Source organism: Pongo pygmaeus, chromosome 5 (genome assembly GCF_028885625.2).
Source record: "Pongo pygmaeus isolate AG05252 chromosome 5, NHGRI_mPonPyg2-v2.0_pri, whole genome shotgun sequence".
NCBI classification, from domain to species: Eukaryota; Metazoa; Chordata; class Mammalia; order Primates; family Hominidae; genus Pongo; species Pongo pygmaeus.
In genome coordinates this window covers 34439421-34464191 of record NC_072378.2, presented here as the reverse complement: position 1 = coordinate 34464191, position 24771 = coordinate 34439421, and the positions used below count along the sequence as shown (strand labels likewise).

Sequence of the window (24771 nt, the reverse complement as noted above, 5' to 3'; positions counted from 1 at the left end):
GGTGAGTGAGGGGGAGGGTGATAGGAAGGGAGGTCGGGGGCAAACGGTGCAGGTCACGTAGAGGCCTTGGGAGCCATTGAAAGACTGTGGTTTTTACTCTATGAGAAGGGAGCCTCTGTTTTTTCTTTCTTTCTTTCTTTTTTTTTTTTTTTTGAGACTGAGCCTTGCTCTGTCTCCCAGGTTAGAGCGCAGTGGTGCGATCTCGGCTCACTGCAACCTCCACCTCCCAGGTTCAAGCGATTCTCCTGCCCCAGCCTCCTGAGTAGCTGGGATTACAGGCGCCGGCCACCACCCCTGGCTAATTTTTGTATTTTTGGTAGAGATGGGGTTTCACCATGTTGGCAAGGTTGGTCTCGAACTCCTAACCTCAGGTGATCCACCTGCCTCTGCCTCCCAAAGTGCTGGGATTACAGGCATGAGCCACCATGCCTGGCCATGATGGGATCCTCTTAAAGAGAGGAGCCCTGTGGTGTCACTCAGGTTTTAATCGGGTTCCTCTAGCTGCCAGGCGGGAGTGCATTGTGTATGTGTGTGGGAGTGGCAAGTGTGGGAGGCAGGAGCCCAGCAGGAGGCTAAGGGCCCTGTTGTGATAGCCCAGCCAGAGATGCTGGAGCTGTGGAACCTGGGCGGTCCTGGTGGAGGAGGTGAGTCGTGGTTGGATTTTGGATCCTTTTCAAGTAGAGCCAACAGTATTTGCTGATAAATCAGGTTTGGGATGTGTGAGAAAAGGACTCAAGGATTTGCTCAACACTCTGGCCTGCATAGCTGGAAGGCAGAGTAGCAGTTACCTGGCGGGGAAGGACTTTGAACCTGCTGAATTTGCGACACCCATTGGATAGCCCAGGGGAGCAGCAGCTGGATGGGAGCCTGGAGTTCAGGGGTGCATGCTGTGTCTCCTTGCCTGCCATGGTGAGATCTGGTGAACTCCTGAGAGGGCAATCCCAGGCCTGAGGGAGTGAGTGGAGAGGCGGACAGAGGGAAGGGAGCGCTGAGCCCTGGGGACCGCCAGGGTCGGATCAGGGAGAGGAGGCAGGACAGCAAAGGAAGCTGAGAGGAAGGAGGGGACAAGGAGCGCCAGGAGTGGGACCACCAAGCGAGGAAGGGACTACTGGGTCAAATACTGCAGTGGGGCTAAGTGCAATGAGGACTGGCATCGGGGAGAGGGGACTGAGCATCGCCAGCCGCAGCTCAGCACCCCCAGCCCGGCCGGTCACCTAGCCTTGCCTCCATCTTCCTTCCGAGCTGGTTTTTGACTCCCCTCCCAGGGGTCAGGCCCCCTTTCCCCAGTGGAAGCCGCCAGGGCTCCAGGGGGGCCTCCTCTCTGCCAGCTTGGGGCTGCCAGCCTGGCCCTGGCCTGGCTGTGATATAAATTATGTGGAAAGATGGTGATGTGACTTTTATCAGCTCATGTGTTCAATAATGGTAATACATCCCATTACATCATATTATATTAATATAGCGCAATATATTACACACAGCGCTGCACATTAACTTGACTCGAGAGCGCACTGGGCAGACACCATGGTTAATTTTCTCGGCCTGGCCACGCCCCATTGCCGGCACTCAGTGCTCCTGGTGATGCGGTCATCAGGACATGGGGTGCAGTTACCGACACCCCAGGCGCCACACTGAGGTTTTCCCAGCCCCGCCCCTGCCTCCCACGGCCTGTGTGAGGATTGTCGGCTTTTGCAGAACGGGCTTTTGGATGTTACTCCTACCTTGTGGAGGCCTCCCTGTCCTTACCTGTCAGTGCAGCAGGGGGCGCGTAATTAAGCCCCCATTGAACAGATGCAGAAACTGAGGCTCAGAGACGTGAAGTGGCACCCAACGGATGTGGTGGGGAAAGACCTGGAACAGGGACTCTCAGCTCCCCATCCTGGCTGCTTCCTGGGTGCGGGGATGGTGTAGGCAAAGGGCAGGAGGCCGGGAATGGACACACAGTGTGTGCCAGGTGGGGAGCAGGGGGTGAGAGCGCTGAGGGACTGGGGCCAGACAGACCTGGGTTCAAATCTCACTTTGCCACTTGCTGTGTCATCCTGTTTCCATGTATTCTTGGGCCTCCATTTCCTCATCTGAAAAATGAAGGTAATAAGTAGTGTTCACTTCATGCGATTATTGTGTGAGGGAGAAGTGAATAATCCACACAAAGTGCTTGGCACAGAGTAGGTGCTCGTTAGCGAACAGCCACCAGTCCTGTTATGATGACACGAACACTCCAGTAGCCTCGTGCTGCTGCCGCCTCCTGCCCACTGGCAAGGATGCCTGGCCCTGGCCCAGCCTGCTCCATGTCCCTAGCCCCGGGGAAGCCCACCCTGCTCCACCCTCAGTCTGGCCCCTTTGGGTCCCACAGCCTCCCTGGGCTGCCCCCAGCTCTCCCTGCCCCTTGGACATTTGGTTGTGACCTAGGGTCATCATTGCCTGTGTCCTGGCCCACAGACAGCACTGTGGCACAGAGGAAGCCCGGCTTGCCATTGGGTGGGCCTGGGTGTGAGCCCAGGCATGTTCCTCAGCTTCGGAGGGGCAGCTTCTCTTCTGAGGATCGGGCTCTGGCTTCCTACCTTGGGGCCGTGGTGAGGGTTACCAAGGGAGGCTGTGCATGAGCCCCTGTCGCACCTCCTGTGTGTGAGAGAGGTGCATGGCCGGCTCCGAACATCTAGGCCAATTCCTTCCCTCTGCCCAGGCTTCTGTAACACTCATTCTCCCTCGCGACCCTCGCAGTGCCTGACACATCCCAGTCTTTCACCATGGTGCCTGCGGACAGATGAGGAGACTGAGGCTCACAAAGGAGGTGACTTGCCCAAGGTCACACAGCGAGGCAGCTTCTCACCTCTGGGAGTTGGACTTTGAGCCCTCCTTGGAAAAGGGGGCATGGCTGTGCCCCTTGGGGCTCCTCGCTGGGCCTCTGCCCTGCCCGCCTGGGCTCCTCCCGGCCTCCCCCACGGATCACTGTTGACAAGGTTACCGAGTCAGCATGTAAAACCTGCAAAAGTGAGTGTAATTTATTGATCTACATTTCGCCTATGAAATAGGACAAGTGCTGATTTGACGATCGCGTTTGCTCTCCCTCGCCCGCCGCCCCCGCCCGCTCTCTCGGGCGCTCTTATCTGCGGCCCTGCCTCTGAGCCTGCATCGAGCCGCCTCCTTTGTCAGCCCTGCCAAGGCTCTCCACTCCGCGCCCTCTATTCTTCTTCAGCTTCTGTGCCTTATCGGGCCCCTCTTTTTTCCTGGGTGCCTAAGAAAACATATAATGTTTAAAAGGGTGAGACAAGGGACTGAATAAAGAGCTTTCTGGGGAAATATTTGTTCAAAGGCCTGTTGCCTGCGTCTGTCTGGTTCTCTCCTGGAAAACATAATTCAGAACGGGCCTGGAAATTAATCCAAGTGTCTGCTTGTTCTCCTGATAAGAGGCTGGGCAGGACCCGGGGATGGGGAGACAGAGGTGGCATGGGGCAGCTTCCCAGCGTTTGCTTCCTGGGGTGTCAGTGGGAGACAGGGTGTGACAGGCCCCAGGAGGTGAGGGATGCCAGAGGGAGGGTCCTGCCTGAACCCAGGAGGCAGGAAGGAGACCTCAGAGCACCTTCTATGTGCTGGGCACTGCCGTGGGTAGCCCACTTACTGCAGAGTGACGCCACTGGCTTGCCCAGGCTCAGCGTCAGATCATGTGAGAATTGGAGCTGCTGACCAGCTCTGCGACCTTGGCAAGGCCCTGAGGCTTTGGGCTTCAGCTTCCTCACTGGCTGAAGGTGCTTCAGCACTGTGGTGCTTGTCTCATGGGCTGGCTGTGCAGAAGGAATGAGGTGTCCCCTTTGTTCAATGAATGCCTGTCCTGTGGCAGGTGTCTGAAGACACAGTGGGGGAATAACATGAAGCCCCATGTTGATGTTTTAGAGGGAGATGGATACTAAATGAAATAAGTAAGGAAATATAGTGTGTTAGTAGGCGATCATTGTGCAGAAAATCAAAGCAGAGGAGGTGAAGGTGGAGTTCAGGGGAGGGAGGTGGGATTGGTCAGGGAAGGCCTGCCTGAGAAGAAGACATTTGAGCAAAGTCTTGAAGTGAGGGATGAGAGGGAGCGAGCCACGTGCATATCTGGGGGAAGCCATTCAGGCAGTGGAACAGCCAGTGCAAAGGCCCTGAGGCGGAGTGTGCCTGGAGAGTTCGAGGCACAGTAAGGAGGCTGGCGTGACTGGAGCCGAGTCAGTGAGGCCAAGCTGGGAGTGGTTGGAGATGAGATCAGAGGTGTTGAGCATGAAAATGCTTTGTCAAAATGCCAAGTGTTGCAGGTAATTCTGACAGACTGCTCTGAGCTGAGCCGTAAAGGGCATTTTATTAGCACCTGGCAGGGGCTCCCAAAGGAAGGCTGGTGTGTGAATTTTGCAGGAAGTGGGGAGACCTGTTATTGCTTCTGTCCCCTGCACACCTTAAATGCCCCAGTCCTTCCAGCTGGCTGCAAGATGGTGCAAACTCTTCCCAAGCTATTTCCCCATGATGGTGCTAAGAGAAAAAAGAGGACCCTTAGGACTTCAGGGCCATGCTGCGGGGGTGGAGGACAGGTAGGGATCCTGGTGAGAGGCCCTGACCTGGCCACTAGGGCACAGGTGGCAGTGGAGGTCCACACGTCCTGGCCATACCCCTGGCCTCCAGGAGAGAAGTCAGGGGCCACGAGATCACTCTCTGGCAGCCCCGTGTGGGGTTGGTGATCCTAATTAAAAGTTCAGATGCAAAAGGCTTGATGATGGAATTTCTAATTAAATCAATTTCATCTCGTCTGGGAGACAGGTTTGCCTATAATAAGCATGAAATTAATAATTATGTATAGAAACTAGCTATTGCTCAAAGCAGAGCCGTTTTCCACAACCTTCCAGGGCTCCTGCCCGATCTTTTGTGTTGGAGACGAGTGGGCCACTTCAGCCCTTAGTTTGACAGCCAGGAGTGGAGGCGGGGGCTCAGCAAGGAGAGGAAGCAGGGCTGGTCTCCCGGCTGCTGCCCTGAGGATCCTGCCCCACAGGATGGGGGCGGCCTTCTCACTAGAGGCTGCAGCGTCACCCTCAGATTCTCAGTGTATGTGTGTAGATGTAGCGTGTGTGTGTAAATGCACATGCATGTGTAGGCCCACCGTGTACAGAGGAGACAGGTTTTACCTGACAGTTAGCAGCATCGGCTCTGCAGCTAGTTCTAGTTCAAATCCTGGCTCAGCCACTCACTAGCTGTGTGAGCTTGGGCAAGTGACTTAACATCTCTGTACTTCAGTTTCAGAAAAATGGGGAGAATAAGAGGGCCCACCTCATAGGGCTATGGTAAGATTGAAGGTGTTAAGGTGCATGAAGCTACTTAGGAAAGTTCTTGGCACATAGTAAGCACCCGATAAGTGTTAGGTCTCATGATGATGAGGATTGCGTGTGTGTGTGTGAATTTAATTCAATCCAATTCCATCCAAACCAGCCTGTGATGAGTGTGAACTTGACACATCCATGCCCTTGAGGTGGAAATAAATAAGAGTCATTCCTGGCTCTCCCAGAGCTGGAGCCTAATGTTTACCGCTCCCTGTGTCTGTCAGCATAGGTGAGGTGATGCTGCCATAACAAACAACCCTCAAAGCTCCGTGGCTTAAAATAGCGTCAGCTTAACTCTTGCTGTGTTACATGTCTATGGAGGTTGGCTAGGCACTCCACTCAGGGACCCAGGCTGGGCTGGAACATTGCTCAGGGACCCATTGCTTATAGTAGCAGAGGAAATGTGTACCCTGTAGGTCTCACGACTGCAATTCAGTGCTGTGGGACAGAAGCGATAGGCATGTTCTGCGCTCAGCTCATTGTCCAGAACTTTTCAAGTGGCCCCAAGAAGGCAGAGATCTTGAAATGTTTGGCTGATGGCCCTTGCCCAGCACCCAGCATTAGCTCTGTGTGTATTCATTCACTATTGATTGTCTCTCCCATTCGGATGTCAGCTCCAGGAAGGCAGGGATCATGCAGAGCACTGAGTGGGTGCTCAGTAAACCCTGGTCAAGTGAGTGAATTAATGAATGGCCTGACAGAGCTTTGGAGGAGCATGAGTGGATGCTGGGAGAGTGTATGAGGGGAGGCTGGTGGCCACAGGAGCAGCTGAGGCAAAGGGACCTCGTGGGCCTCGTGGCCAGTTCTACTGTCTTTGATGATAGTGCCTGCAGCCTAGGACACTCTGACATGCACTCTCCATCACGGAGGGGAAACTGCAGATCACGGTGTGATAGGAAGGGGGCCGTGTCTTGGGGGCCATAGATTATAGGGGCAGAGGAGGGCCAGAGCAGCCCTGGAACTGGCCAGAGGAGTGGTCCATCTCCAGACCGGGGGGAGGAGCAGAGCAAGGGAGGCCAAGGGCCCTGGGGTGGCAACTGCAGCTTTCTCAGCCGCCAGGAAGAAGGCTGAGTCCGGGCTGGCCCAGGGTGGGCCCTCGCAGACTGATCAATTGCACTGGGGCACAGGCCGGCCGGCCGGCCAGGGCCAGACAGGGGCACATGGTCAGGCCCCAGAGTGACCGGATGCTCAGGGCAGGAGTTGGCAGCTGGTCTGCATCCATGGAGTAGAGGACTAGATCTGATTAATGAGGGCATCAAGTCCTGAGGTGAGTGCCCAGGCAGGCCTGATTTGAATTCCCGGAGGGTCTGTGGCAGAGGGGCTGGTGCTCCCCAGGTGGCTCTGGTGGGTGTGGAGAAAGGCGGCATTGAAGGGGAAGGGCCCCAGTGTGTGGCCCTGGAGGAGGCGCTGGGTCAAGGAGAGACAGTCTCCCGATCTGGGGCCTATCCTGCTCCTCCCAAAGACCACCCAGTTGTGCCCACTCAGTCCCCTGCCCAGGTGCCCCCTGCCATTTCCCCTAGGCCTTGTTCTTTGGTCACTGGGGACAAGGCAGCTCCATGGAGGGCGTGGGTGTGTGAGGCCTCCGTGGGGCTGTCCCAAGCTGTCTGGGTCACTCTAACCTTCTGATCCTGAACCCAGTGGTACGCATCAGGGATGGTCCTGGTCAGGGCTGAAGGCCGGGGACTGTTGGCATCCTCTCCGTGTGCTGGCCCCACCCTGCTCCCTCTGCTGCCTCCCTGCACCCCCCTACTTGTCCCCACTCTCTCTGTGACCACATATAATTGATCCCCAATGCCGTGAGTCTCCCGCTAAGTGCCTGCCGCCCACCTCCCCTCTACCCCGAAGCCCCTGTCCTGGTTCAGGCAACATCAGCTACTGTCTGCAGTGCACTCACCACCTTCTCCTGGACTGCCGGGCCTGCCTCTCCAGACTCTTCCCCTGCAGGCTGAGGGCCATTCTGACCATCTGTACCCCTGCTCAGGCTCCCTCCACAGCTCCCCTGGCTCCCAGGAAAGTCCCGCTCTCCTTGGCGGGGCCTGGGAAGCCCCTGTGGCTGGGCCTCTGTGCGCAGACAGCCTGGTCCCCAGGCCCTGCCACTGTTCCCCTCACCCTGTGGCTCTTCCCTTGCCCATGGGAGGTTGGGGGAAATCTTTGTTCTCCCAGCCACAAGTCTGACCCCAACTAGGCTGGTTCTCTGACTGTTATTTAAATCCGTGTCCCCAGCACCTGGCCAGAGGGGTGCTCAGGTGCTCTGTGAGGGGGAGCCCTACTGGGGGCGCAGGTGAGACCGGCTCCCAGCCCGCAGAGGGAGGGAGGGAGGGAAGGGCAGCTGGCAACCCCAACTCTTGCGCCTCTGGCGCCCCCTCCCAGCCCCCACCCCATCTCTGCAGCTAAGGCCCTGTGGGGGAGGCTGCACTGCTCAGGCCCCTGAGGGGTCAGGGTGGGGGATGTTGCAGGCAAGGCCTTTGGAAGCCAGCACTCTCCTCCTCTTTCTCTGAACCACACATTCCTGTCCGCCACAGCTTTCATGTACCTAAAAGCATCACTGGCTTTTATCTGTGAAGCAAACAGCTGATGCTGAGAGCCAGGCAGTGGAGGGCCTGAAGCAGCCAGGATCAGAAGGGCAAGGAGCAGGCAGCCAAGCCTGGGGCTTGTGCCAGCCCTGTGCAGAGTCCCCTGCTCCCTGGGCGTTAGGGGCTGCGCCGGGCAGGTGGGGATCTTAAGGTCTGCCTGGGTCCTGGCTGGGCCTAGGCTGGTGGCCAGAGGTGGCTGCAAGATCCCAGCCTCAATCTGTGGTGGCCTGGCCTGGCCCGTGGGTGGAACAGAAAGAGCAGAGTCAGCAGGGAGGGCGGGGCAGAGCTGGAGGCGGAGCAGCTCAGCCAGCACCTTGTTTCTGACATCTCCTGGTGGGGATACTCAGAGGACACTATCATCTCTCCAAGCCTCAGCTTCCTCATCTACAAAATGGGCACAGTGATCCTAGCCCTGCCTTTCTCTCTAATAAGAATATCTAGCATTTGCCCAGGGCCCCCATGCGCCTGGCTTGTTCTAAGCACTTTTTGTGTATTTGCTGACTCAGTCCTCTCTGTTGTGATGGTGATGACTTTACGGGGAAGAAACTGAGGCCCAGAGAGTTCACTTGATTGCCTAAGGTTGCACAGTTGGATAGCAAAGCTGGGTCACACAGCCCTGGGCAGGGTGGCTCCGATGGGTGCCGGACACTTACGTGCTGTGCCAAGCATTAGGGCAGAGGAGGAAAGGCAAGGCGCTTTTAACAGAAAAGGTCACAGGAAGAGGAGTGTGGGTTTTGTCAGGTAGCCCCTGGGGTGTCTGTGGTGATGGCCCTGGACGTCTGGTCACTTGACTTGAGCCCACTTGACTTGTGGGGGTCGTGGTGAGGATTTCAATCCTGACTGAGCTGAACAGTCTTGAGCAAAGCTCCAGCCTTCAGGGACCCTGAGGACTGTGCTCCGGGTGGGCACTGAGACGCTGGACACACTCCCTGCCCTCCAGCATCCCTGTTCCACCTTTGGATGGTGTGGGATGTGGACCAGCTGCCCTCAGTGGGTTTTCAGATTCTTCAGTTCTGGGAACCAGTTACCCAGAGCTGGAGCTGTGGGCGTTCTGGGTCACCGCCTGTGTGCTAGCCGGTATCAGCATGCCTGGGCTGGTTGTGTGAGGCTGCTGGCTGGGCCTGGGGCAGCCCGAGGGCAGATCCAGGCACTAAGCACACGTGTGTGCCTGGATACACACATGCTCACACACACACAGGCATGCAACATGCTCACACACACAGGCATGCAACATGCTCACACACACAGGCATGCATACATGTTCACACACACACACAGGCATGCACACATGGCCTTTGCACTGGCTGCTCCCTGGGCCTGGAACACCTTGGCCTCAAATACCCCTCCCTGCTGGGGTCTTGACACAGACTGTAAAAGAGGTCTGTCTGGCCACTCTGCAACACTCCCCTGTTCCTTTCCTTTCTTTTTCCTCCTGGCTCCTCATCCCCATCTAACAGACTCAGAAGCTTATGATGCACCTCTGCATGACCTGCCTCCATCTAGATTGGAGCCCCCTGAGGGCAGTTGTCCATAGTCCATCCCCAGCCCTCAGAACTATGCCTGGAGGCCGTGGGTGCTCCATGCTCCTTTGTGGGAGGAATAAATGAATGAATGTGCGGGGCACCCATGTGCTCAGGACACATGCTGTAGCCCATGCGCCCACGTGCATGCACACACACACACACACACACACACACACTCTCTCTCTCTCAGATGTACTTGGAATCCATCTTCATTGTTGCTTAAGTCCGGAAGCCGCTTTTGTCTTTCCCCATGTGGCATGGATCTCCTTGTCACTCTAGAAGCCAGAGACAGAGGGAGAGGGAGAGAGGTTTATTCATGCATCCTCCCACCCCTCAGTCACTCACCCCTTACCTCAGCTGAGGCTCTCCTGGGTGGTGGCTGCAGGCACACTGTGTGTCACTCCAGGGGGCCATACAACCTACCCCTCTTCAGGGGGTCCAGACAGTGGAGCACTTTTTGCACAAACACTTTCTGCCATCTCTGCTGATGTCTCCCAGAAAGCAGTGGGTATTGACTAGTGTTTGGGGTGGGATCAGTCTAGTTCAACTCTGCATCTCTCCATGCGGCCTTGCCTGCACGAGGCGGGGTGCTTAGAAGGCCTGTTGAATTGGCGAGTAGGCAGAGAATAGTAACACCGGGAGGACGTGCCTGGTGCCCTTGGGGCAGCTGCATTCAGTGCTGTGGGAGGCTAGGCCTCCTCTGGAGGATGAGGGCTCAGGGAGGGCTGCCTGGAGGAGGTGATATTTGAGTTGGGCCTTGATGAGCAGGGGGATTTGGATGTGGGAGATGAGGTCATGGACTCTGGGGGCAGAGGAAAATAGACAAAGAGGAAGGAGAAAGGGACAGACAGAGGGACCTAGAGCAGGACCACAGCAGGATGCCTGTGCTTGGTCAGGGGCTGCTGGAATCTGAGTTCTGACTCTTGCCCCATGAGGGTGTGACACAAGGTGCTGCGTCCCCAGCACCTGGAACAGTGTCCAGTGTACAGTAGGTGCTCAATGTGTTGGGTGAGGGAAGCAAAGGAGGCAGAGGGATGGAGCAGCTGGCACTGGGGCGGGCACCGTTCCCTCCCTCCCCTCCTGCCGCTGCTGTTGGGAGAGGAGAGGAGTATTCTCTGAGGAGAATGTAAATTGCATGTCCCCCTCCTGCTCGGGCTGGGCTGCGCAGACAGTGGGAGTTGAAGAGACGTCAGAGCCCCACATGGGCCAGGTTGTCACAGTCACCTGCTTAGACGCTGACGTGGCTCCCTGCCTGCCTGTGGCGGCCCCTGACACCTCCTGCCCCCCATCCCTCCACTCCAGGGTGGGGCAAGAGAGCCTTGGAGAGCCTGATAGCATTCCCAGGATGTCCCTGTGACAATGACAATGACAACAAGGAGACTATGGAGAGAGCGTGTGATGGGAGGGGGCCGGCAGAGAGGGAGAGTCCTAGGAGGTAAAGTCAGAGAGAGGCAAGAGAAGGTGATTGCTGCCAGAGGAAGTTTAGCGGGAGGAATGGCAGCTCCCCTAAGAGCTGACCCTTAGTGCTCACTGCCTGCCAGGCACTGTTCTGCGTGCTTTGCCTGAATTCCCTCATGTGACCCTCACAGCCTTAGGAGACAGCTATTGTAATTATTCCCGTTGTGCAGCTGAAGAAACTGAGGCCAGGGGAGGTAAAGTAACTTGCCCAAGTTTTTTTTCAGCTGGTGAGAGGCGGAGCTGGGATTTGAACTTAAGCAGCGTAGCTCCCCAAAGTCTGCTTGAAACTGTCTCCCTAGGAAGTGTGGGAGGGGCTGGAGCTGAGGAGGGAGGCTGCGGGGAGAGCAGACAGGAGAGGCTGGCAGGTGGACACATCGCAGGAGGCTGGCTTATCCCCAGGATCCTATTCAGGAGCCTGTGATTCCCTCACCCATGTCTCAGGGTTGGGTCCTTGTTCCGGTGTCTCAGGAATTATTGGGGGAAGGTCAGGGGCCCCTCCTGGGCTCTTGAAATCAGGGGCCCGGGGCTCTCCTGCAGGCTGACGTGCATATCCTGTAGGAGTGCATGCTTGGCCCCCCACCCTCTGGGGGAATGGAGTGTGTGCCGTGGGCCAGGTCCAGTGTGCCAGGGCCCTACTCTGGATGTGGGCCAGGGTCTGAAGGCTTCTCATGAGACTGGCCCCACAGGGGATGCCCGGACATCCATCTGTCCATCCACTGCTCACCACCTGTGCTGAGCACCACCTGGGCCTGAAAAGGAGCTTGGAAGGAGGAATAGGGATGAGTGAGAAGGAGCCACCTCGTCTTGGGCGGCCTCTGTTTCCATTTGCCGCCGGCTGTGAGGCCCAAGTTGAGCCCTCAACCCCTCCTGGGAATCAAGGACTGGTGGGAGGAAACACCAGAAGTAGGGACAAGCTTCTGATCAGGAGGGGCGTGGAGGCAGGCAGGTGATAATCGCTCCTGGCTAGGGCCCAGCAGAGGCCAGTGAGAGAGGTAAGCAAAACACTTGTCTCTCAGGGACCTCCCCCCAACAAAGAACTAACCTCCCCTGCACAGTGTGAAGAGTGTGAAGGCTGAGAAACTGCTCTAAAACACAAGACTTCCTAAAAACAAACCAGCTATGACTCTAATACCATTTTCAGACCTCAAAAATAACAACCTTAAAGTGAATTAATAAATATCCAATTAGAGCTCACATTTTAGAGGGTGCTGTTTTTATGCCAAGTGTTCTCCAAGGCAGAGAGGACTGGGCTAGTTTTCAGTCACTGCTGACAGAGCAGGTGAGGGGACACATAGATTCAGGTATATTCGAGTGTGGTTTGCTTTCCAAATGGGTGGAAGATGTGCATGGTTCTACATTGGAAACCTACAAAGGGTAGAAGGTGAAAAGTCCCTGCCAGATCCTGTCTCAGCCACTTGCTTTCCTCCCCTGAGGCAATGCACGTGTTTTGTTTCAGAGCACTGAGTATGCACCTCCCCTTTCACACAGTAAACAGCTTCCACCTGCATGTTGCCTCCTTATTGCTGTTGTTTTTACCCCACAATATCTTGGAGACCCACCCAGAGCAGTGCCTGGAAATCAGCCTCATTCCTTTTCACAGCTGTGTAATATTCCTCATCTGGCTAGAACTTCTTTAAACAATCCCCTCTTGATGGACATGTGAGTTGTTTCCAAAGTTTTACTGTTACAAACAGTGCCAGTGGATAATGTAGTACATGCCATTTTATAAAGACCACAAGAGCTACAGGGAGGGGGTTTGGGAGTTAACCCTTGGTTACTTAGAAAATCCAAAAAACCAGTTAACTGTTTCCCCTACCCACATCCTCACCCATGAAGGTCTCAGTGGTTTGGGCTTTTCCCACAGGGGAGGCGGAGAGCGGGCCAGCTGGGTGGCCCAGCTGGGCCATGCTTTTGGCAGTGGACATTCTCAGCGAAGGGTGGACCCTCACTGTCCCCAGTCAACTTCCTTATTGTCATTTGTCCCTTTATTAAGAGGCTGTGGGACCTACCATGCGTTGACTCTCCCCATCCTGCTCTGCTCCAGCCACACAGGCCCCTTGCTTGGCCACCCATACACCACCTGCCACCCTGATGTCCTGCCCCCTTATGCCACTCTGTGAGGCCTCATCGCTGTGGAGAATGGTCCTGGTCACTTGTTAGCTTGCTTCCTCCTCTCCTCCTACCAGAAGGATGCTCCGTGAGTGTTTTATTCAATGCTGTCCTCAGCACTTAGGACATCGTAGGTGCTCAATAAAGTCTTTGTTTAAGTGAATAGAGTTGAATGTCGGGATATTGAGGTGGGGCTCCTAGGTCGGCAGAACCTCTGCCCTGTCCTGAGGAAGGGGAGCTGACTGGTCTGGGAGGTGGTCCCAGGGATAGGGACACACTAGGCTTTGGCCAAGTGGGCAACCACTTGCCAGGGGCAGCCCCAACCCTCCTGTCCCAGGAACATTTCCCCACCCACAGTTGCCACTGGGCCTGAAGTCTGGCCACAGGTTTCTTGGCCAGGATTGAATCTGAGTGATTCCTTAGGGGCATAAAATCTTAGTTTCGACGCCAGCCTGGATCAATATGCATTCCCCGCCCCCATCTCCCTGGACAACTGAGCGGGCAGAGGGCACACAGGAAAGAGGAATGTCCCTGTGGGCCAAGCCGGTAGTGGAGCCCACAGGCCCTGAGCAGCTGGGAGAGCAGAGCGGTGGGTGGGGCCCTGGAGGGGAGGGGCAGAGAGGAAGGACCATACCCCTTTCCTGTCCTGGGGATGGTTGGGTGTATCTACAGGAGGCAGGGGGTCTGAGTCTCATCCCTGCCTGGGGAGGGTCCAGGTGGGGCCTGTGGAGGCAGGAAGATGCCCTGTGACTGGAAAGCCCCGGGGCTGGGGCAGGGCCCTGGGTCGGCTCTGCCTTGGAGAGGCTGTGGGACCTGGTAGGCTGGTGACTCTCTGGGCTCAGTGTCCCCAGCTGCAGAGAGAAGGGACTTCTTGAAGCCCACCCTACTAGCTTCCTGGGCTTCCATCCTTGGGGTTGGAGTAGGGGACAGGGGAGCTAGAATCGAGGCTTCATCTCCTCTGAGCAGGGCACGAGGAAGGAGGCTGAGCTGGCAGAGAGCTGTGGGAACAGGGTCTGCTGGGTCCTGACCAGAGGGGCTTCCTGGGGACATGAGATGGGCCACATGACCCCTCAGGGCCCCTCCCAACACCCAAATCCCACCCCATCCCCAGGCTGAATCATCTCACGTATGTGGGGATTTTCCCTGGGCTGGGGTCTTTGAGCTCTTTGTGTAAATTGAGGCAGCCAGAGGCTCCCAGGGTGTATGTGTATGTGGTGTATGTACGTGTGTGCGTGTGCGTGCGTATGCGTGTATGTGTACCTGTGTGTGGTTGGGGTGTCTTTGGGGACCCCAGGGAGGCTGGTTGGGAGACTTTCTGGAGGAGGAGGCAGCGCCCATGGGGAGGGGTGGGCTCTGGTGGTTCCAAGGCTGTGGGGACCAGAGGGAGATTGGTGTGTAGGGGAATGCGGCTGGCTAGGCAGGGTGGGGGGCCAGTCGCCACCTTCAGCAGCCCCTCTCGCCCCTCAGATACCCCAGATCAGCTACGCCTCCACAGCACCAGACCTGAGTGACAACAGCCGCTACGACTTCTTCTCCCGCGTGGTGCCCTCGGACACGTACCAGGCCCAGGCCATGGTGGACATCGTCCGTGCCCTCAAGTGGAACTACGTGTCCACGGTGGCCTCGGAGGGCAGCTATGGCGAGAGCGGTGTGGAGGCCTTCATCCAGAAGTCCCGTGAGGACGGTGAGTCAAATGCCTGGCCGCAGGGTCATGCCGGGCTCAGGGGGTGTCCCGGCACAGTGACTGACCCACTAAGAGCTCCCAGCCGGGGCCCGATATGGGCTCTGACTGCCTGGCTGTTGCCAGGTGGGCCTCGGCCTCTTCTTTGAGCACTGTGGTTTGGTCCATGGCCTCACTGGGCTCTGGGTGACTCTGGTCAACGGCGGGTGTGAGGCCTTTGCAGACGTGGGTGTGCAGATGAGGAGACTGTTGACCTCCCTGGTGCGGGAGCCTGTGGGGCGGCCGCTCTCCTCACAGCAGAGGAAGGGATGGGGTGGGGATGAGGGGCCTTGTTTAGAGGGCTGTCAGGGACTCATGTGATGGGCGGACAGCCAGGCAGGCTCTCAGAGGAATGAGGAATTTGGAGCCCCTAAAATTGACCTGTCTGTGGTGGGGGTGAGGGTGGAGGGCCGCAGGTGGCCTGTGCTGGTTTGGGCATCAGTGAAGAAGGTGTCCCTGTGGGTGGGGTTGGAGGAACTCTGGCAAGTATTTATTCTCCTCGAGGTCTCCCCCTCGTACCCTGATGCCACTTTCCCCCATTAAGCTCGCTGAATTGCCTTAAATTGCTGTCCTCAGATGCTCTGCGATAAAGCTTTCAGGTGTCCCCAGCGATAAGCGGCTGAGCGATAACAAGGGTTAACCCCTTGGCAGGTGACTCCCACCTAGCAGGGCCTGGGAGCAGGCCCCTGGCTGGGTCTGTGCTGCTGCTGGTGCCCTGGGAGGGCTGGCTGCATGGGCTGCAGCTGTGGGCATCTGGGGACAGCAGGCAGCCCTGGGCTGGCGGCCTCCACCTGGGCTGGGGTGAGCCAAGACGGGACAGCTCCTGGGGGGCTGTGGGGGTAAAGGATGGTGCCTGTGACTTCCTTGGGGCCCTGTTGTGGTGTGTGGGGGAAGCGGGGAGGCCCTTCTCCCTCCTGGCAGACCCACCTCCTGTAGAGAGGGCCCGTCTGCCCTGCTCCTGGTCTCTCCCGAGGCCCTGCTTCTAAACAGCTCGCCAGCGCCTGAGACCTTGGGTGATGGTGTCTGTATATTTATACTCTCATGGTCTCAGGACTCTAATTGCTTTTCGTAAGGACTACAGAGTGTGCAGAGGCTGCTGTTGGTAGCACCCCGTGGGCATAATCCTCCTATAAATCTCAGATAAGCCCCTTTAATTGTACAGCTGAAGCTGCTTGGGTGCCTCCACCTGGTGGAGGGGGGCAGCGGGGCGGTGGGAAGTGGGGCAGAACTGACTGATGGCAGAGGCTCCGGGCCAGTCCCCACTCCGGCAGCCTGGCAGAGCAAAAGGAAGCAGAGGTGAACAGGACTCCACTCCCAGCTCCAGGTGGGCTGGCAATAGCACCTGGGAACCCTGGCGGACAGTGTCAGAGCCTCAGAGCCCCAGAGCCCAGCCCCTCCCTCAGGCCACCCACATGTCCTTTCCTTTGCTCAGACCCAAGACCTGGGCACCTCCCTCTGGACAGCACCTCCCACTCTGCTCTGCTGGCTCCTTTCCTTCAACTCTTCCCCAAACCAACCTCCTGCCTTTTCTGTTTAAGGCATGACCTCTGCAGGATTTAGGGTCAAAGGTATAGGAGGAGGGAAGGGATCAAGGGCCCTGAGTCTCCGTGTTCAGTTGTGTTCAGTCCCTGCCCTGAGGGACCTCAAAGCCACCCCCAGTGCTCATGCAGGCCTCCCTCTGTGCCCAGCACCTGCTGTCCTGCGCAGTCCTTCCTGCCCTACGAGGTAGATGCTGCCTCATCCCCATTTTGCAGGAGAGGAAGTGCAGGCACAGAGAGGCTGAATAATAGCTAGTGCCAGGCTACACAGCAAGTAAGAGGTGGAGAAGGGATTTGAACCCAGGATGGCTGGTTCCAGAACTAGAGGTCTCACCTGTTTCTGTACTCTTGTCTTCTCTGTCTTCTGTCATTTGCATGCTCACTGAGACCCACATGGGCCGGCCCCTGTGCAAGTGCTAGGGTATGACAGGGACACACAGGCACACCCATGTACACACAGCCTGGAGGGACAGGAGAGGCATGGGATGGGGGTGGGGTCTGGGCATTGTGTTTTGGCTGAAGGTAAGCCTATTGTTTAATTTTTTTTTTATCAACATCTAATCAAGTATTGGGCAGTTAGAAAAAATAAAGTCTACTCAAGATTTTTTAAAAGGACTTCATGATCTAGAAAAATAAAATTTGCTATTATGCGAGGGCCTCCAGCTCGGGGCACTCCTGTCCTGGCAGAGACGCCCCTCACAATGCCTGCCACGCCCCATGCACCATCCGTACATCCCTGAGGGCCTGGCTTCCTGCTTGGCTGGGCCTCCCACGTCCCCAAACTTCCAAGGCCACTCCATGCCAGTGTGCAACAGCCTATGGGGGCCTGGCCAGGGCAGTTTAGGCAGCTAGGTCTCCTCGCGCAACCCAATAAATGAAATTTGATTTGGAGGAACATCTTTTAGCGGGTGAAAAGAAAGGAAGAGAGAGAGAGAGAGAGCTGCACTCCAGCTGGCCAAATTGAAATCAGAATTGAGCAGCCAGTAGAAAGAGGCCGCTGTACCTTGTAGCCTAATCCCTGTGAAAGATTAAAGATGTCTTTGGCCGTATATTGTATTGATTCATCCTCTGAAGTATAAATCATCTGTGAGTTGCTCAGAGGAGCACCAGGGAGGGGAGTGGCGGGGAGGGCATGCTGGCCAGGCTGGGATGCATGTTGGAAGTGTGGTGAGCGAGTCCTGGGTGCCAACTCTGTGCTGGTCTCTGGGTCCTTCAGAAGAGCATGACTATGCCCATTTTATAGATGGGGAAATGGAGGCCAGAGGGGGTGGGTCACTTTCCCAAGGCCACAGAGCTAGAACATGGAGGAGCTGGGATGGGAACCTGGCTCTGTCCTGCAGGTGGGGAGCCCGTAGGTGGCACTGGGAGTGGCCCAGTACTGACTGGGCCACAGGCACCAGGCCTAAAGGAAGCCCTGGCACTGGCATTCCCCACTCCCACCCTTGTCTACACATGCTCTGGGCAATCCTGTGGCCCTTGACTGAGCCCTGCCTGGGCCAGACACCCCCTATGACTATTACAGATCCTGGTAATAACCATGTGGCTAGGTGAAACACCCGTGGGCTAGGTGTTTTTTCCCCATTTTGCAGATGGGAGAACTGAGTCTCAGAGAAGTGATGTGGCTTGCCTAGGGTCACACAGCCATGTGTCAGAGCAGGACTTGGAACTAGGGCTGTCAGACCAGGCACTCTACCTATACACCCTGTCTCCTCCAGCTTGCATTGCAGAGTGGCGGCAGGTGCTTAAGAGGTCAGGCTCCTTCAGGCAGACCTGTGCCCTGGCTCGGATGCTGACTGGCTGTGCGGTCTTGGGAAAATCATTTTGTTTTCTGGGCTCAGTTTCTTATCTGTGAAATGGGAATAAAGCAGGGTATAAGAGTAAAATGTGCGGCCGGGTACGGTGGCTCACACCTGTAATCCCAGCACTTTGGGAGGCCGAGGCAGGCGGATCACAAGGTCAGGAGTTCGAGACCAGCTTGGCCAACATGGTGAAACGCCGTCTCTACTAAAAATACAAAAATTAGCTGGGAGTGGTGGCACGAGCCTGTAATCCCAAGCTACTTGGGAGGCTGAGGCAGGAGAATCGCTTGAACCTGGGAGGTGGAGGTTGCAGTGAGCCGAGATTGCACCATTGTACTCCAACTTGGGTGACAGAGCAAGAATCTGTCTTAAAAAAAAAAAAGAAGTGAAACGTGCTCCTGGCACTTGTAGGCGGGAGCTCAGGAATGCACTGGAGGGTTTGTCAGGGTCTGGCTGCCTGGGTCCCAGCCCTACCTGGGGCCTGGCTAGTCCTGGGGAGGCCTGGGAAGTGCTGGGCCCCGTGCTGTGCCGTAAATGGAGATATAGGTGTGTCCAGGGATGGGGCTAGAGACAAAACTACAGGAGCCCAGGCTAGCCTGGTTCTTAGGGGATGGCTGGTCTGGTGGGGAGAGGGCAGCAAGGTGAGCTCCAAAGGCAGCTAGGCCAGGACGTGTGTGTGTGTGTGTGTCTGTGTAGGGGTGCATGTCCGGGAAGTTCTGGTCATGTGACTGGCAGGCCTGCCTTGGTGGGGATATCTGTAGACTGGGCCTGTGTGTGTGGGCGGGGGGGGGAGTGGGTTGTGTGTGTGTGTGCGGGCACGTGTGGACCTTCTGGCTGCAGCCAGGACTCCTTCCTCCCTGTCAAGGCTGAGGCTGCACCAGGGAAAGGGAAGAGGCTGCCCTTCCCTCCCGGGCTTCTCTGCAGCATCACCAGGGCTGGATTAGACATGCAGAGCAGGCCTCGCCTGGGCTCTGGAGATAATGCCAGTGAGTCACTGAGGAGGGAGAAAGGCAGGCGGTGGCAAGCGGGTGGCACAGACGTGGGCACAGATGTGGTAGGCATTTTTTTTTTTTTTTTTTTTTTTGAGATGGAGTCTCGCTCTGTCACCCAGGCTGGAGTGCAGTGGCGTGATCTCAGCTCACTGCAACCTCCACCTCCCGGATTCAAACGATTCTTCTGCCTCAGCCTCCCAAGTAGCTGGGACTACAGGCATGCACCACCATGCCTGGCTAATTTTTGTATTTTTAGTAGAGACAGGGTTTCACAATGTTGGCCCGGTTGGTCTCGAACCCCTGACTTCAGGTGATCCACTCACCTTGGCCTCCCAAAGTGCTGGGATTACAGGTTTGAGCCACCGTGCCTGGCCTTTTTTTCTTTTGGAGATCGGGTCTCACTCTCTTGCCCAGGCTGGAGTGCAGTAGTACAATCACAGCTCATTGGAACCTCAACCTCTCAGGCTCAAGCAATCCTCCTGCCTCAGCCTCCCGAGTAGCTGGAACCACAGGCATATACCTCCATGCTCGGCCAATTTTTTTTTCATTTTTTGTAGGGATGGGGTCTCACCATGTTGCCCGGGCTGGCCTCAAACTTCTGGGCTCAAGTGATGCTCCCACTTTGGTCTCCCAAAGTGCTGGGATTATAGGCATGAACCACTGCACCTGGCCCAGGCCTGTTTTAAGTGCTTTGTACATATTACCTCATTTAGCTCTCAAGACAGCTCCATTATACCAATGGCTAAACAGAGGCTCAGAGAGGTTAAGTAACTCCCACGAGGCCACACAGCTAGGAAGTGGCAGGGGCAGGATTTGAATCCTGCAGATACCCTCCCCAGCCACTGAACTTACCTTCTGTGGTGCATGGGGCAGGAAGTCCTATCCACGGGGTCACCCGGGAGTTTGTCTCTAGTCCTCTCAGGTAAGTGCATCTAGCATGTCTGGGCACATCTGTGCCTCAAGGGTGGAAACAAGATGGCCTCTCTGGGTGTAGCAGGAAGGAGTGTAGGGGGCTTGGCCTGCTCCTTGGAGGATGTCTCGTTCCTTGAACAGCAGGAAATTCTGAGGCCCTACCTCTCGGCTGTGTTGCTGTGCCCTCCATTGATATTCCAGAGATGCGGGTGAGTCAAGCTGTTGCTGGATCTGACCTCCAGCTCCGACTCCCAGAGCTGAGCATCAGACTTGCATGTAGATGGCCTGTGTCAGCACAGTGGCATGGCATGGCTGGCAGCCCGCTGAGGAGACAGTACTTGGGCAGCAGGAGGCCCAGGCTGGGCAGCTCCTCATCCGGTGGGCTGTGAGACTCTTGGCATGGGGTGTCCCTGGCTGTAAATGGAGCACCCCCTCTATGGAGGCTCCACGGGGATGAGGTGAAGATCTGTGCAGCCAGAGCCGAGGGGGCTGGCCCCACTCACATTAAGGGTGCCTGTTCTGCTGCCTCTCCTCACTCTCTGGCCTTGCCTCCTTCCGCGCTTCTCCCTTGCTCTTGCCACACCAGCTATCTTGCAGCTCCTCAAATGTTCCAGGCACCAGCTCACCTCAGGGCCTTTGCACGGGCTGGTCCTCCTGCGGGAAAGCTTCTCCTGCATGTCCACGCGGCCCGCATTCTTGGTGTCTTCAGGTGTCTTCTCAGATGTCTCCCTTCAGAGAGGCCTCTGATCAGCCTATCTGAAACAGCCCCTGCCTCAGTCCTACTCTCCAGTCCCCGTACCCTGCTCTGTTTTTCTTTATAGCACCAGACTAATACATTTTTATTTGTTTGTATGTGGTCCACCAAGGCAGAGATTTTAATCTGTTTTGTTCTCCACTGCATCTCCAGCATCTAGCACAGCCTTGGCACATAGTAGTTGCTCAATAAATGTTTGTTGAATGAATGGTTAATTGCAAAATCCGGCCCCCAACTACTCACTTCTTCTTTAGCTCTCTTCCCACCCCTAGACCTGAGGGGTTGCTCTCTCAGCCTACAGAGGGGCAAACTGAGGCTGACGGGGTGTAGGCATTGGGGGTGAGGCCAGGCTACCCTGGGACCTCTACCTCCTGCCCCACTGAGGTCCCTGGCTATTCCCCTTCCCCTCTCTACTGACTCACTGAGGACAGAAATCCATTGCTGGAGGCGTAAGGTAGGGAGCAGGAACTGGGGGCCTGTCAGCAGCGGTGTCAGGTGAACTGTGAGGTGCGCCTCCTGCCATTCCTCACTGCTGGCCTTGGGTGCTTCATCCTGCAGTGCTGCTGCCCTGGGGGACAGGAAGGGGAAGAGGCTCAGTCCTCCACCAGCTTGAGTCTCCAGTTGGCTGGGGCTTCCTAGATTTATTTCATCCCTGCACTGTGCCCCCTGCCCTCCCTTGCACACAGAGGGCCTCAGCATAGCATACGACTCTGTAGAGTGAAGTGTGAGTGAACAGACGACCAGCCCTGTTCCCTGGGCACATTCCCAGCTCCAGTGTGAGACAGAGACAGGCTGCAGGCCCTGCTCTCAGGCCCTTTTGGTGGGCATGAGAGGAGCCATGCACAGCCAGCCCTAGCACCTGCCCTGCACACAGTAGATGCTCAGCAGAGCCCACCTGAATAAGTAAAAAAAGGGATGTGGTGATGTGTCCATTGAAGTGGAGACACAAATCCCAGGACTGCGGGGCCTCCAGCCTAGCCAGGCTGGGCAGGCAAGCAGGGCTTGGAGGAAGTGTATTTGGACAAGAAGAGGAAGGAAAGGGCACGCCAGGTGGGAGAACAGTAGGAACAAAAGCCTGGAGGTGTGAATGAACAGGCAGATGGAAGCTATGAGAGGCCTGGGTTGGAGCTCCTGTGGCCGTGGGGTGGGGAGGGAGTGGGGAGCCATGTAAGGTGGGGCCGAGGAGAGTTTCTTTTAGGCCCTCACCGCATGTTGAAATGTTTGGCACTTGGGGTCGTGCTGGGGTCACGCTGGCTTGGCTGACCATCTCCACTTGTCGTGCCCAACTTGCTCAGGGCCCTGAGGGGTCCCCTTGCCATCAAGGCTCAGAGCCAAGGCCCCTCCTCCCTGCAGGCGCCCCTCACCTGCCCTGTCCCAAACAGAGCTGTGCTCCTTGGTGGAGCAGATGGGGGTGGAGTTTCTCCCCACAGGCTCCTTGGGAAGCCCCTTCAGGTGGGCCACAGTGCCTGCTGACCCTTCCCTCTGCCCCTGCCCCACTGATGGCTCCTGAGGCCAGGGAGGGACGGGACCCCACCTAGCTCTGTGTCCCCTGCCCTCCCTCGCACATAGCAGGGCCTCAGCACACGCTGCAGAGTGAAGAGTGAGTGAACAGATGACCAGCCCTGTTCCCTGGGCCTCCTCCTCTCACCTGTGATGGGAGTGGGTACAGCAGCCCGCCTCTGAGGTCCAGCTGGCACGGACAGGCTGTGTCCTCGCCCTCCATGGCTTTGGCTCTAGGCATCCTTCATGAGAACAAAGACCTGTTCCCCACAATTTGGGCCCATCCTGAAGACACCCTCAGACACCCACTGAAAACTACTTGTTTAGAATGTGTCTCTCAGAGGAGTGCTGGAAAGGAAGCGTCCGGCAAGGCCTAAAGGAGTGGATGTCAGGGGTGACCCCTCAGGGCTTGGCATTTTGGTTCAGGAATGATTGGGGCCAACTGCATGGTGGCAGTGCCTGGAGCATGCAACCTTCCCACCTCATCAGATGAACCATGGTTGAAATGAGCAGAGAGCGGGGGTTTGAGGTGGGTAGAAGCAGGCAGGGGTGCTGCCGCTGGCTTTAGCTTATATCCAAGTATCCGATGACTTTTAGCAGCTTCAAAGGGGGAGGCCTCTGGACTGTTCCACCAGCTGCCTCCTGGGACTCAGGGACCCTGCAGCCCAAGGCTGAGCACTCTGCCCTCTGACGTTGCGTTTTGCCAGGACGCGGGGGAGTGGGCCCCACCCTGCAGCCGAATCTCCCATTCTAACCTATCAACCAGGCCGTTCTAGACCCGAGACCCATCTTGCTTTCCACTGCCCTTGTACACCACCTGTCACTCTGCTGCAGGTGGAAATTAAGTGGACCTGGCATGTGTGCCCCCTGCCAAGCCACGAGACCCACCACGCGCCAGCTGGGTCTCCTTGCCGGGGCTTGGAGATTGGCAAGGTGTTGGTGTTAATGTGACTGCTCGTGATTGCCAGGTCAGTCTCTGTTCCGTTGTGAAGATGAACCACGCGCTTGTTTGGTACGCCTCCGGGACTGCGCCTGTCTGCTAGGATTCCTCTGCCATTCTGACCTGTGCAGGGCCTGACACCTCTGCATTTTGTAAGTCCCCAGGTTGGTGTCACCGGGCCTGCTGCTTTTCTTTCAGTGCGGCCACTTTTCCTGGCTCCCTCTGCCTGATGCGCTTGTCCAGATGGGGACATGCTCCCGTCTGCATTCGCCTCTAAGCTTGATGGGAATGACAGGAGGAAAACGTCAGATGCTGAGCCCTTTTTGCTCTGAATTTGCATCTCTTCCCTCCTGACAGGAAGCAACGTTTTCATTCACAGCCTCCTTTGTGGAATGTGTTTGAAGATTCCTTTGGGGTTTGAAAAAATTCCCTTTGCTGGTGGCAGCCCCTTTGTGGCTTTGGCGTTCTGAATCCGGTCCTTTTCCCCAGTGATGCAGGAGAATAGAGTGGCCAAGAGCCCAGACGCTGGGGCAGATGGCCTGGCTTCAAATCTGGCTCTGCCATCATGAATTGTGCTACCCTAAACAGTTCCCGAGGGGCCCTGTGCCTCAGTTTCCACCTCTGTCAAACAGGGATAGTAATAGTCCTTCCCTTACAGCTTGTTGTGAGGTTAAATGCATGAATACCTATAAGGCGCTTGCTGGGTGGGTGGGGCACTGCACCGAGCACTGGTGCCCACAAAGGCATTAGTTGTTTTCCTTCTTAACCAGAGAACAGGAGCAGGGCAGGGGGCCCTGGGCTGGGAGGCGGGCTGAGTTCTGGTCCTGGCTCTTGTCCCTGGGCGGCTGTGTGACTTCAGGCTGGTAGCCTTCCCTCTCTGAGCCTCAGCTTTATCGACAGCATGCAGCCAACACATCAGGTCCCCCACAACACAGGTCTTCACATCCCTCACTGACTTCTTGTGGCTTTCCTATCTCACTTTGCCACATGGAGGGTCAAGCACCACAGTTGGTCTCTGGCTTCTTGTGTGTCTTGTTCTTGGGCCCAGTGGGGAGCCCACAGAGTAGCTACTTCCACAGCGGCCTGCTCCCTAACTCCTCTGGCCTCTGTTTTTTTTTTTTATGTTTTTGACAGATCTCTAAGCTGGAACCCTATTTTCTTCAAGCTCGTTTTCTTCTGTTGTTTCTTTCTCCTCCTTACTGAGCCTCTTCACTCAGAGCACACTGGGATCTCTCCCGCAGGCTCCCATTGGACAGGGACCCTTCCAGTTTCTTCCCTTGGCTAAAGGGCAAGTGGCGAAGGCTGCTGCCTTGCTCACCCCAGCTCGAGTTTGGGCCTTGACCTTTAGGAGAGTGTCCTCACCTGTTTGCTGACCCTGGACTGCTGCCTGCTTTCCTGGCTGGGGTGCGGTTCCTGGCACTCCAAGTCCCCCACTCTGAGCTCCTTGGAGATGTGGCTGAGATAAGCCCCATCTGCCTTTTTCTCTGCATCTCTGGAGGGACCCTGTGAACCCACCGTTTCCTTCCTTGTCTCACATTCACCACCCAGCGCTTCCCACCTCAGGCCTACATGGGCCCACCAAGTGCCCTGGGGTGGGGATGTCCAGCAGCCTGCATCCCA

The 24771-nt window shown here is 56.5% G+C and overlaps 1 protein-coding gene across 9 annotated transcripts in view; it reads left to right on the top strand.

The window, feature by feature from the left end:
• The window catches only part of GRM4 (glutamate metabotropic receptor 4), a 128310-nt gene that overhangs the window by 39640 nt on the left and 63899 nt on the right, over window positions 1–24771 (top strand). For 6 of the 9 annotated variants that reach the window (XM_054491703.2, XM_054491700.2, XM_063666133.1 and 3 more), the window contains exon 3: window positions 14464–14680. The exons of 1 other annotated variant lie outside the window; for it this stretch is intronic. In XM_054491703.2, coding sequence (XP_054347678.2) covers window positions 14464–14680 — 217 coding nt within the window. Of the gene's footprint in view, window positions 1–2853; window positions 2989–14463; window positions 14681–23299; window positions 23316–24771 lie in introns of those variants that run through there. 2 more of the 9 variants (XM_054491706.2, XM_054491704.2) reach the window with 2 other exon arrangements.